This window comes from Adelges cooleyi, unplaced genomic scaffold (genome assembly GCF_023614345.1).
Source record: "Adelges cooleyi isolate 19-005CV unplaced genomic scaffold, UGA_ACOO_1.1 ACOO_flye_CR_arks_rails_tigmint_CR_PRNA_106, whole genome shotgun sequence".
In the NCBI taxonomy this organism is placed as follows: domain Eukaryota; kingdom Metazoa; phylum Arthropoda; class Insecta; order Hemiptera; family Adelgidae; genus Adelges; species Adelges cooleyi.
Genome location: NW_026095759.1, coordinates 560,250 through 574,892, shown reverse-complemented (window position 1 = coordinate 574,892; position 14,643 = coordinate 560,250). Strand labels below are relative to the sequence as shown.

At 27.7% G+C, this 14,643-nt stretch overlaps 2 protein-coding genes across 2 annotated transcripts; both read left to right on the top strand.

The window, feature by feature from the left end:
* Nucleotides 1-3,392: 3,392 nt before the first annotated feature.
* LOC126837518 (uncharacterized) lies at nucleotides 3,393-6,019 on the top strand. The gene is made up of 4 exons (XM_050571451.1): nucleotides 3,393-3,546; nucleotides 3,721-3,741; nucleotides 3,934-4,069; nucleotides 5,816-6,019. Exons 1-4 carry the CDS (start codon nucleotides 3,448-3,450, stop codon nucleotides 5,899-5,901), a joined length of 342 nt encoding a protein of 113 aa, XP_050427408.1. The 5' UTR covers nucleotides 3,393-3,447; the 3' UTR covers nucleotides 5,902-6,019.
* Nucleotides 6,020-11,526: 5,507 nt separating this feature from the next.
* LOC126837511 (uncharacterized) lies at nucleotides 11,527-13,622 on the top strand. Its single transcript, XM_050571438.1, has 3 exons — nucleotides 11,527-11,689; nucleotides 12,637-12,814; nucleotides 13,261-13,622. Exons 1-3 carry the CDS (start codon nucleotides 11,594-11,596, stop codon nucleotides 13,458-13,460), a joined length of 474 nt encoding a protein of 157 aa, XP_050427395.1. The 5' UTR covers nucleotides 11,527-11,593; the 3' UTR covers nucleotides 13,461-13,622.
* Nucleotides 13,623-14,643: the final 1,021 nt, after the last annotated feature.

The window sequence follows — 14,643 nt, the reverse complement described above, 5'->3', positions numbered from 1 at the left end:
TAAAGAAATAAATGCTCTCAGTTTGTTAGTTGTACATTCACTGATTACATACTTAACATACTATAATACATTTAAATGACAATTACACATAGGGCTTTACACATTAAAGGACTTGCTTCCACAAGGAGTTGAACAAAAGTAAAAAAGAAAGCAGAGTTTAAACATTATGTTATCTTTATAAATTAGTCGCAAATATAAAATAGGTTTATTTATTATCCACAAATTACAAAGCAATAAATATTTACAACGTGCATTATTTTTTTGCAAGCTTTAGAGGAACTACACTCATCGATTAATATGTCATCATACTCTACACTTTTTGTGATGTGCGATTCAATATTTAATAAAGCGATACTGTTTATTTAATGCACTAAATGATCGCTCTGAAGAGCAGTTTGATACGGGACAACATAGATACATTATCAGAGCAATATTTACATAAGGGTTTGAAGGGTCTTCAAATCCTTCATTTTTAATTGTTAGACACATCTCAATAATTGATTCACTAACAGAAGATGGGCTATGTAAAAATCTGATGGTGCTTCTAAAAAATTGTCACCCAGAGCGACCGCCCCCCCCCCCACCATTAAATACTTCACTGTCGTCTCTCTATATAAATGTATTGCTATTATAACCCATATATCGTTGTTAACAATATAATAAAATATTTTCATTGCCCATTTACTCACTCACATATAGGAACCTAGAAATTGATTACGCTCAAAGTGTAATTTTTCCCTTTTTTGGGGGGATTTTCCTTAAAAAAAAAATAAGTTAGATCACATATTTTTTTGAGAAAATTGTATATGTTATAGTTCCATTCTAGATAATATACCTTAGGTCTAATTTCCCCGACCTAAATCCCTAAAACTTTGCTTTGAAGTGTGGAATAAAGGAAAAAATTCTAGCTTTTCTATTGGAAACGGTTTAATTCCACACAAATTTGGAATTAGTTTGACTTGGTAGTTGTTAAATCTAAAAAATTGCCCCAACCAAATTTTTTTAAACTTTCAGCATTTTACCCAGGAGGAGGGAGGGTTGTTGAAATTTCCGGGTTTTCCTTGTGCGATTTTGTTGGTGAAACTTTTTAAATAGAAAATGCTAAGGTTATAAGAAATCGAAAATATTTTCGAAAAAAATACACTTTTGCACACATGTTTTAGTTATTATTTTTGCCATCGATAAATTTTCATACATTTTAAGTAGAAAAATACGTCGATCGAACGACAAAAACAATACCATATAAAATTGTCAATGTTCAAATTTCTCATTTTTATTTTGCACATCTTAGTGTTACTTTTGACTTTGAAAATTCGAAGGTCATAACAGATCGTCTAAACTTGAAAATGTTATCGAATCGGATAGGTATACTGAATTTAAGTATGGCTACCGACGAATATTCTCAAATGAAAAATCCATTAAAATTTGGGTCGGGACTCGAGTTGGGCCGAGCTGATTGAATGTGATAAATTCACTTTTTAAAAAACTAATTAAAACCTTAAACTGGTACTTGAGCACTCAAAACTTACTTGGACCACTTTAAGGAGTATCCATACAAATATTGAAAAGATTTGATGATTTTTTTTTTTTAAGATTCAATATGTTAAGAGTTAGAACTCCAGACAAATTTTCAACTAAAAGGTTCTAAAACACAAAAAACAATTTGTATCCCGCCGCAAGGGGGTGGGAAATGGGTCTAACTTAAATTAAAATCTCAAGTAAATATTCCTTTCAAGAAATTTTAATTCGATTCGACCATTTTTCTCGAAATAATAGCCAGTAAAAGTTGAAACATAAAAACTAGTGTGGTATTTTTTTAAATTTTAACTGTATAGAAGTGAATTTTTTCAGTTTTTACTACCTTAAAGTTGCCAACTAGAAAACATTTGCGATTTATAGAGTTGCTACTCGAAGGAATTGATCCAGTATTAAAAAGTTACAATGCATATACAGACACAAAAACCCTACATCATAATGCAAATAGCTTTCAGATACCAGCTGTTGACCCTTACTCATTGCAATCTACAACCATAAAAACGAAATTCCCCCTTAAATTCTAAGTAAAGACAGCTTTTTTTTTAATTAGTCAAAACTTGACTATGGCTATAATCTCGAAAGTCTTTTCATATACTTCTTATCTCCAGTAGTTAGAACCACGTGTCTTAAAAATGTACTAAGTAATGCTAATACTTAAGTAATGTTTTTGTGGTTTGATAATCAAAGAAACCAAATACTGTTACTTTTAAAATGTCCATAGTGTTTAAAAAATGTACTTAAATAGCAACAATTGTGATAAAAATAAATTAGGATTAGAAGAAAGAAACCCGGAAGAATTTAGAACAATAGCATTATTCCAGTCACTAAAACTCATTCACAGTGCAAACTAATCAAAACAACAATTCCTGGTTGATAAAATCACTTAGGGAAAAAATGCATAAAATTGTTAATGTGATAATATTACCGCCGATAGTACATTTTATATATTAAAAATATATGTAGGTATTGATAAATGCACTGTAAAGACAATGCACTTATAATAAACCTATAACTATTTTCTATAATTAGTAGGAATCATGTCGTACTCTTGGAGCAAGACTGCCACAACTCAAGTTCTGAGGAAATACAACTTAAAGATTGAACCTACTCGGTTAATTTTAACTTTGAAAGCTTTAATTTTAATACTTTTCAATTATTTTGTTGTTACCCGGTGCTTGTTATTTTAATTTCATGCTACTTAGTTAAATCTCAGCCAGACACCACAATTTAAGGTTACGGCTATTTAACAATAGGTTTTAACAAACCAAACTGCCAAATTTGTTTGTTGTGCCAGTTTACCATTTTAAATATTTTAAAATTCGTAATGAGAAATGTGGCAATTTTCTTTTTCTTTTTAGGTTATTAATATATTGCTACAAGACAAACAGTGGCTGTTTGTTGTAACTTCACCAGTGTCATCTGGTTAAGAATTATTATCAAGTTGAAAGTTAAAGCGCCTCAAATCGATTCAAATTGGATTAATTCAATTTTAAGGATTTTAAGGAGGGGTGATTTTGCAATATCTTATAGCAACTTGTATGATTAATAAATATAAGCATTTATGGTAAACTGTTTTTTGTTTTTTAGCAAAATAGAATTTAATTGGTCTTTGAAGTCATTTCTAAGCACATTAAACATAAAATAACAACTACACCAACAATTTTTGGGCCAAATTTGTATTTATTTACAAAAAACATCATTTTTACGTCATAAGTTAAATGAAATATATCTTCTTCTTTTTTTTGCTGTACGTTTCAAATCGTATTTACATTTAAAAATAAATAACCGCTGTAACAGACATGCTTATGCATGTGTGAAATTCGCTATAAAACACCAAAATATATTAGACGAGTATCACAATTTTTTGGTCTTACTTATTTGAAAGAGTAGAAAGTCATATTTTACAGCAACATGCACATCAAGATCAATGTTTTCCTATGTTCAATAATATGTATCCAACAGACATTGACAACATGGTCTGAAAAATTGTCAGAAGTATTTGGAGATGAGGTACCTATTTTTTTTTTTAATTAAAGCTATTGATATATTTTGGTTTATGTTGCTAACATAATTATTCAGTTTTTGTTGAAACACTAATAACGTATTTTCGTAAAAGGTAAATACGTATTTTCTATAAAGCACAAGATTAATGATTTTTTTTTTTTTTTGTTATTATTCCAACAGACAGCTCCAACTACCGCGCAGGTAATATTTTTTTTTTTTGCAATTGTCTAAAATACCATTTATGATATTTTTATAAGTAAAAAAAAATTTTTTTAAATACTTATGATAAAAAAAATGTATGTTTAAACATTTTCACGATTTAAATATCGATTCAATTTTTTTTTTTTTTTGCTGTTTGCTTAAATATGAATAATATTTAAAATTACATTTCAGGGGTTATACGATTTGTATGCGGCTATTGTTGAAAAATATCCAGATCAATCAGTAACACAAGATTTGACACAACTCTATTTCGATTCACAAGGTTATTCACCATTATATACCGACATGGTAACTCTATATTTAAACGGTATGTTGAAAAATCTCTATTGGCGTAAATAATGGAGGGGAGGGGGCAAAGGAAGCTTAAAAATTTTAAAAACTCTTAAAGCATCATTAAATTTCAATAAAAATTAATTGGGGTTGTTCCTGATTGATAGCTAACATTTTTTTAGAGCTTAAACGAGTTTAAAAGGATTTTACCTTTTTTAGCTCCACCTCTAGTTACGCAAATGAAAAACACAGCAAACTTTCAATAACACTTTTTAAATTTAGTTATTGGTCGAATATATTGACTTAAGCGGGACTAACACTAGCTAAGAAACAAGAGCCGTACTTTGGCTTCCTTGAGAGTTGCGGTCTTTATTGCAATACACTTATTGTTAAAGAATACTTAATGTTAATTAACTTAAGCTAACGAAAGAATATTTTAATATTTAATAGAAAAAACAATATCATTAATAAATAAATTAAATAATAATGGGAGAGATGATCTCTGTGTGGGACCCTTGTAAAGAATGGGTCAACGAAACCAATTATTATTTGTTTTTATTTTTTAATGTTATTGTTTAACTATAACTTAATTATATTATATTATTCCTCGCTTCTACTACAGCTTCTTAACTCTACATTTACTTTTCATTGTAGACATAATTTTTTTTTATATTTTAATCTGTTCATTATTTTTGATATGCTGACGCATAATTGATAGATAATGGTTCAGTGGTTTTTGGTTTAGTCAGGCGCGGATTCAGGAGGGGGGCGGTAGGGGTGGCCGCCCTCCCACCCCACCGTTGGAAATATCACAGTATTTGCTGTTTTAATTTTGGGGCAGAGCTTTTGTTTTTTATTGTTCATAAATCAATTTTATGTAATATTACAAATAAAATCTCTATCAGAGTGAACGCAGACTAATATTCACACCACATGGATATTGTAATTAACCATGATGAAGTAATCGATATATTTGTCCAATCCAACAGAAAGCTGGATTTTATTATTTAACTATTTTTAAAAATGTTTTACTATACATGCGTATAAATTCGGTATTTTATATTTTGGTTACTTGTTGTTTTTTTCGCTTTTCAATAAAGATATTCGATGTACTTTAAAATAATATAGTGTACCACAAATTTTTCCAATAAAAAAAAAAGTATAATTATTATGCGTTTATATATATATATATATATATATATATATATATATATATATATATATATATATATATATATATATATATATATATATATATACTTATAAATGCATTGCTAAACCGCCCCTCCCATTAACGTAAGCTGGATCCACGCCTGGGTTCAGTAGTCAAATAACTAGGCTGTAAACAACGAAATTTACATGGTTTAAATGGGCAAACTGTGCTACTACAAAATATTTTGATTATAAAACTTTTATTAGTTACTATTGTATTATATAGTAACTGTACTAAAAGTGTAACTGAAAAATGTGCAAAGGTTGACAGAAAAAGAAAAGACTAACATATTTAAAAATAGGTTTTTTAATTAAGAGAAAATCAACGTTATTCCTATTTGAATTAGAGTAATCTTTAGTCGACAAGGCAATTCCATCATTTTTTAAAAAATAGTCTCTTTCTTTATCAGACAACCTTTGTATATTTAAAAACTATACATACTTTGACAAATAAAATTCTTGATTTAGCTTTTAGCTAAAGGTATTACCATTAAAAACTTTTTAAAAAATCCATTGTAAGTGTGAAGCTTATGTGATATTTTATTTTAATAAGGGCATTTGTACATTTCAGATCAACCTCATACTGCAGAAGCATTTGTCAGTTGTTTGCAGAGAGGTGAGAGTGAGCTATTTCATCACACTGAGTTAAAAAAATGAAGCGAAAATTTTATCCCATCATTAACATTCACTTAACCAGTTTTTTTTTTAATCTTTTGTTAAATAAAATTTCTTATTTAATTATTAATAAAAATATAAAACTAAATAAATTATCTCCCATGCCATAAAATTGTTACAACCCAATGTACAACAAATATCTTTCGGAAAAACAAATTAAACTTTTATTATGCAAATACACAATAATATTATTATTTTCTTATAAATAAGAATTTTTCTTTACTATTTAAAACGTACCTTTTTCAATTTTCTACTAAAAATCTTATTTTCGTGTAATAACCTGGACTCACTTATCTAAGCTATTAAGAATATTGTAGTTCTTTTTGACAATGAGTCGATGCAAGGAGATGGTTTTTTTAAAAATAATAATTAAAAACACTGAATACTTCTCAGATTAAATACTTTATAATGATGTGAAACAATTATAAGTGTACAAATAAAATAATAAAAACGACCACTTGACTAAAAATTCGTATGTTTTTAAAAAATAATACATTGAAATATGAATATAAAGTGTAACTACAAATAAAATTTGGTTTAAATTTTATAGTTGGTTATACAAACGTATGAATTACTTAAACATAAACATTTTATAATAATATTACGTTTAGTCGTGTACGTTATCTTATAATGCATAGTTTAAATTGAATACAATATGAATAAATTGGATTCAAGTTAAAATTTAATAATGGTTACATGTATTATACGATTTTACAAAGTGTACCGGGTGTTTGGTTAACTATGGACCAGTATAAGTCAAAAACATAGAAGATATTTAACTTTTTTAAAATATTTTTTAAAATTATTTTATGGTTATTAGTTAGGACAAATCTAATATATTTTTGAAAAATACAACCCCAACCCTTATATGTTAAAACCGTATAAACTTGAGTTTTTTAAATAGTAACGTTTGATTAACTTTTTGAATTAAGAACTTCAAATCTATACAGATGGCCTTAATTGAAGCAAATGGAAAAGTTAGTTGTCGTTTCACCCTAAATGACTTACGTGATTTTGAAACTACTCAGAAATATACGAATGAAGCCAGCCGGGTTTCAAAATCACATCTAATATTAGTCTCTTAAGCATTCGCATGTGTACGTATGTACGTAACTGGAAATCTATGTTGTATATTCACTTTTTGCAAATAAGAGTTCTATTTCAGACAAATTTTCAACTAAAAGGTCCTAAAAACCCAAAAAACAACTTGCATCCCGCCGCAAGGGGTGGGAAATGGGTCTAACTTAAATTTAAATATCCATTTATATTCCATCTCGTAACAAATCGTCTAAACTTGAAAATGTTATCGAATCAGATAGGTATACTAAACTTAAGTATGGCTATCGTCGGATATTCTCAAAGGTAAAATCCATTACAATTTGGGTCGGAACTTGAGTTGGGTCGAGCTGATTGAATGTGATAAATTATCTTTTTAAAAAATTAATTAAAACCTTAAATTGGTACTTGAGCACTCAAAACTTACTGAGGTCACTCTAAGGAGTATCTATAAAAATATTGGAAAGATTTGATAACTTTTTTTTTCAAGATTTAACAAGTTATGTGTACATAAGAGTTAGAACTCCAGACAAATTTTCAATTAAAAGATTCTAAAAACCCCAAAAACAACTTGCATCCCGCCGCAAGGGGGTGGGAAATGGGTCTAACTTAAATTTAAATCTCAAGTAAATATTCCTCTCTAGAAATTTCAACTAGATTCGACTATTTTTCTCGAAATTATAGCCAGTATAAGTTGAAACTTAAAAACTAGTATGGTATTTTTTTAAATTTTAACTGTAAATAAGTAAACTTTTTCAATTTTTACTCCGTTAAAGTTGCCAGCAAGATAACATTTGCGATTTATAGAGTTGCGACTCGAAGGAATTGATCCAGTATTAAAAAAGTTACAATGCATATACAGACACAAAAACCCTACATCATAATGCAAATAGCTTTCAGATACCAGCTGTTGACCCTTACTCATTGCAATCTACAAACTTACAACCATAAAAACGAAATTCCCCCCTAAATTCTAATGAAAGACAGCTTTTTCTTTTAATTAGTCAAAACTTGACTATGGCTATAATCTCGAAAGTCTTTTCATATGCTTCTAATCGCCAGTAGTTAGAACCACGTGTCTTAAAAATGTACTAATTAATGCTTAATTTTAAAAAAATATTCCATCTCGTAGTGTTAATAAAATAGATAATGAAGTATACAATTGTGACTAGCCAAAAAATACTTGTTTTCACCGAGATGTACCCACTTTTCTTGCGCATGCAAAAAAAAAAAAATTTTTTGAACCTGTCTACAAATTATATCCATATTTATCAGACAATAACTAAATATTTATTACTGTTATTATTTTCTGCGAGTTTCTGGAAAAACGGGAGGAATTTAATTTAAAACTTTGAAAACATAAAAAAACCTATAATTAGTATAATTTTGTCCTAAATTTTGATTTTGCGGTTTGATAATCAAACAAACCAAATACTGTTACTTTTAAAATGTCCATATTGTTTAAAACATTTACTTAAATAGCAACAATTGTGATAAAAATAAGTCCAGTCACTAAAGCTCATTTACAGAGCAAACTAATAACAAAAACAATTTCTTGTTGATAAAATCACTTTGGGAAAAAATGCATAAAATTGTTAAAGTGATATTACCGCCGATAGTACATTTTATATAAAAAAAAAATAGGTATTGATAAAAGACTTGTAAAGACAATGCACTTAAAATTAACCTATAACAATTGCATATAATTAGTAGGAATCATGTCGCACCCTTGGAGCAAGACTGCCACAACTCAAATTCTGAGGAAATACAACTTAAAGATTCAACCAGCTTTCAAATGGTTAATTTTAACTTTAAAAGCTTTAATTTTAATACTTTTCAATTATTTTTTTGTAACCCGGTGCTTGTTATTTTAATTTCATGCTACTTAGTTAAATCTCAGCCAGACACCACAATTTGAGGTTACGGCTATTTAACAATAGGTTTTAACAAACCAAACTGCCAACATTTTTTTGTTGTGCCAGTTTACCATTTAAAATATTTTAAAAATCGTAATGAGAAATGTGTCATTTTTGTTTTTCTTTTTAGATTATTAATATATTGCTACAAGACAAAATGTGTTAGTTAGTTATTATTTCACCAGTGTCATCTGGTTAAGAATTATTATCAAGTTGAAAGTTAAAACGTCTCAAATCGAAATGAGACAGTCTTGATTTACTATGCTTATGTATAAAAAACTGTAGCAGTATTATATTTTTTTCAACCTAAAAAACCAAGAAATGTATTACAGAAACGTTGGTTAGGTTAGGTTAGGTTGTCTGGCCGGACACGAGGGCATTTGTTCCCTTAACCTTTTTTTTTTTCATCTACTTATTAATTTATGATTAAGACAATTTTGATCGATATACCATTACATAAAAAAAAAATGTAGATTGTAAATTTTACAATTTGCACGCCATGAAATAGAAAAACTTTTTAGACCCTTAGGAAAAGTTTTATGCTTTTCCGATCGTTATTTTGCTAAATTCGTTTCTTATGACTACATTTTGCACATCGATAAAGAAAAGAAAATGATAAATCGTTGTAAAGCAAACATCCAATATATTAATACAGTAGTAGTATTATATAGTAGTATAGTAATATAGTAGTATAGTAGTTTTGAGTATATTACAAAAACATGTTATTCTACTATTTTCGATAAATCAAAATACAGCAGAAAAAATAATATTTCACTCCATCCTTCATGCCGTCCTTAATTTTAATGTTTAATAACTCCCAAAGTAATTAGCCAAAACTGGTTATCGACCGGTATACTATACAGAAAATAGTTCTCAGTTTAAATAGTAAATTAAATATGTACACAAGTTACTATTTAAGTTTTTAATAGTTGATAGGCTTATGGAAAATAATAAAAAAAAAGGTTAATATCTAGTATTTTCATAATATTGTAAAATATGATAACCAAAAATGTTTTCAAAAAAGAAATACTACAAAATTGCAATTATTCTAAAGCGTACTCATTCCATCTTTAAACCATGACGAAAACATTCGGTTTGAGTTCAGTACAATTTTTTTTATCAGTTTACAAATACTATTGCTGCTTCGTGTTCCGCTCAATTTGAAAATATTTAAAACGGCAGAGAACATAAAAGATGGTGGACAATTTTCATCAAATTAGGGGTTCCGTTTTAGGCCAATACGAACCAATAAGTCATTAATGATAAGACCATTGCATAGGTGTATAAATTATTTTAATAATTGGTAGAGAGTGAGGATTTTGTATAATTTCGCACATTGGCGCATGTGTTTCAAAAGTTACACCGAGTTCAAAAGTAAATAAAGATTTATATGTACGATTTACAATGGAAGTATTATTTATCGAATTCTCGCCTAAGCATTTACTCGAAAACACAATATTTTTACTATAGAAAAACACTTGGGTTGTTCGATGTGCGTTCCCATTTCCACTGTTTACATAAATTGAAATAAACGAATCGACAAATTCAAAGGCCTATGAAATTCATGGCCAACCCGACTTATTGACGATTTTCTTGAATAATAAAAAAAAAACAATTTACATGAATAGTTTTTGGTGTTTTTTGTAATACAATGTTACTTCAAGGTCATTGTGATTTTTCCCCCTTCGGTAAGAGGATTTTAGGGAGGGGTGATTTTGCAATATCTTATAGCAACTTGCATGAATAATAAATTTAGACATTTATGTTAATCTATTTTTGGTTTTTTAGTAAAATAGAATTTGATTGGACTTTGAAGTTTATAATATAAATTAAAAGAGCCGTAGTTTTTTAACAAGTTTGATTATTATTATTTTTTTTTTTATAATATACTTTTATAATAGTCGCGTTTGCATTAATCGAAGTAACTGTTAAACGCCAAAGCAGTTCACTAAACTGCCTTAATCTACTATGCAAGGTTCCACTCGAAACCAACTCGTTTACAACCACTCTACTAGTAAACAAAATATTATGATACCGACCGTTGGGTCCTAACCTAATCCAACACGGGTCGATGTTACCAACCGACAGTTATTAGCGTCTGTTCGTTTCTCACATCTGGTACACCATGTTTGTAATTAGTCCAGTATTAAAATAGTAACAGTGTATACAGATAAAAAAAGGCCCACGTCAGAGTAAAACCAATACCTTCGCCGTTCAGCATCGAAGCTAACACTGAGTTGGGAGGGGTCTAAAAATTAAAAATTTTGAAAAATTGAGATCACATTTCTTATCAAGCCCTATAAGATATTGAGTGGCTCATGATAAAAAAATCACCCTGTATATATATATATATATATATATATATATATTGATGTCATGGAATGTTTAATAAATATAATATGTATGGCGTTGCAATACACAAATTTCTAACCGTTTTTTGTAAACTAAAAAAAAAACACAACATCGATATGTTTGTACGGTTTTTATACAACAAATGTACTTGTGTACTTGTTTATATGCTTGTGCAAATATGCAATTTAAAAGCCACACCTAAAAAATTCAATAGTCATCAAATTTGTTATGTACTCGTTTAACTGTATTTTTTTTTTCCAACGCCCTATAAAACAGGCATTCAAAGGTGGTAAAATTCATTCGTTCTGTCTGAAAGTTTAACCTCAGCTTTTAACTCAAAGAATTACACGATGATTTTCAAGTTGTCTATTGTGGTAATATATTTTATCGTAGCTGCTAGCTGTATGGACACCCAAACTGAACGTCCACCGAAATCTCCCGAAGAGGTAACTTATACTATTATTTTAAAGCTATTAGATTTTTGTAAACAAAAACTTAATAGCTTTAAATAATTATTCAATATTTTCTGAAACATTTAAAGTTGAAGTTTTACTTAATACCCTTTCTTATCTAGTAAACTATTATTACTTTTGCTTAAGAACTTACAATTTAAATTCTTGCCATAAATATTTATAACCAAAATAACATTTACCGTTGTTTGTTGAAAATTTTATTTTTTTGTTATTGCTATATTAGATTTAAGTAAGAATCGTAATTAAATAATCTGAGTAAATTCATTCATATAATAAATGTTTTACTTTTTTAGCCACGGATTTTTTGAATAATACATCCGAACGTAATAGATAATGTATTCTTAATAAAAGAAAAAAAATATTTTAGCCAATTCGGAATAATTTTGTATAAGCTTTGCTTAAGTGTTTGAACTTAAGTGCTTGCGGTGTATGCTTATAATCATAATTTTTTCAACAGCTCAAGTATATTCGTGTTACCAATAAAACCAATACTTTAAATAATACAATTATTTTTTAGTTTGGGTAATATAATATTAAATCTTGTAATAATGCGACATATACCCGCATATACGCTATTACAATTCAAATATTTTCTAAATTAAAAAAAAAAAAAATAATAACTATAAAAAAATAACAACCATATGTTAGGTTTAACTTTTTTCGAGGATCGAGTAAAATAAATATGTATATTTATTTTCAATAAAAAAATATAATAATTAAATTATTACATTTTTCTTTTCAACAAAATAAAATACATAAAAAAGATTTTTAGTTTTATTTATACTAGATTAATAAAAACAATTTTGTTATTGCTTGTTAATTAGCAAGTAAGTTATAGGTCTATTTAATATCTGTGCGAATTAAAATTTGAAAATCGAATTTTTTATGTAATTAAACTTATATTCATAAAAAATTTTCAGGTTATAAAAGAATCGTTCCAAGATTGTTTAAAATGGACGAACAATGGCACGGTACCCACAACAGGACATATATTAACCTTGGAACTGTTAATCCGTTATTTGGGTGGTCACTCTGATAATGAGATTACGGTCATTGAAGATTACTTTAATGCGAATCCAACCGAAATAAAAAATATAAGTAAACATTAACGTCATAGTATTATATTATCTTAGTTGCAAAACTGTAAAGCAAATGGTTTAACGGAAGTATTTTCTTTCAAAATTATTTAAATTAAAATACCTAAGCCTGAATTTTTTTATTAACAACACAAATTATTAATCATTCGGTGTTATCGAACAGCGTATGAGCCTTAAAAGTGTTTAACAATTAATGTGCGGAATATGTGAAAAGTGACAAAAAATATATCATACACATAATTTGTAATATAATACAAATTAGGACCCAAAAATACGCTCAAAATGATAAAAAAAAAATACAATAGGCCCCTTAGCCCTGACACAAATTTAGATTTATATAAAAACACATCGTTGTAAAAACAATACATTTTCAGCTAAAACAAGTTATTTTATCGATAACTGAGGTTATAATATTTAAATTCTAATTCTAAATTTTTCTTTTTTTAGCAAGCGGTATAAATCAGGAAATATATGGTGCCATTTTAAAATTATTTTGCGAAAGAGAATACCCTGAACTGACATTCGAAAGATGCGGTGAAACAAAAAAGAATGCAGGGATAATACGGTCTCTTGAAGAGTCGAAACGTGTTGCCCCAGGATATTCAAGCTATACAATAATTGATGGAAAATTTGATATTAGTATTTAAAGAAAAGGTTACATGAAAAAAAAATTATCTGATAATTTAAAGTTATAATAATAAAATGTATAAAATAGCTAAACTATTATTGGTTTGAAAATCATAAAAAATGTTATTAAAATTATAATATGTCAAAAATACGAGAATATAATATTTATCCAAAATATAAAATCATTGAATTTTTTTTTTCAAGTATAAAGTGTCATAAAGGTAATGCGAACAGTACAAGTTAATTGTGTGCTATAATACATTTCACTGAGTATTGTGACAAGTTTATCGGATAAACTGATGTCGTTTTAGAAAAATAAAAAGTACCGGATATGTCCTACAACAGGACAACTTTAAATAAAAGTTGTTAGCTTGTGTAATTATTACGCGAAAGTAGTGTGGAACAGGTAAAGAATAAAAGAGACAAAAATTAACTATAATAGTAATTGAATTAAAGTGTCATACCTATTTGACTTAAGTATGAGAGTTGTGACTATGAATCTCACCAAGTCAAAATTGAAGTATAAAATATGTTAGTGAGATTAGTGATGAACGTTAATAACAAAAACCTATTGAAATAGAACGGATCGAACAGTGGAATTGATAATTTAACGATAATAATATTTATTATAATAATATACAACATAAACAAGTGTTTACCTCTTATATATTTTTGATAAATATAATAAGTTTGACTAACAATAATAATATCATATATTATAAGTTACTGTTTTTTTTTTTTTGTAGAAGTGTTAAAATTATGTAAAATATTAAACAACAATTAGATAACAATTGTAAAACATATTTCAGAAAAGATAGTAAGATAATAGTATGGCTAAAAACAAATAACATCATATTTAATTATTTTTTTTTGCTATACGTAACATATTGCCATTTTCTGTATCGATGGCTTAGTGCACACTTGTTATAAGTCACAAAATTGAAATTGTTCAGGTGAGCCAAAAGAAGTTTTCAATTTTTTTAAATTCACATAACGTAATATTTATTCAAACTATTATCTATACATAAAAAATTCCTTTAAAATACATGTAGTTTTATTTCATGTAAGTTGAACTCGTGTGACATTTTTTTTTCTTATTAAATGATTTGTCATTTTTTGAAAAATGATGTGGACTTATAATAAGTAACAAAATGAATTTGGATAGGAATGGGCTTGTAATGAACAAGTGGACTTATTATTTTT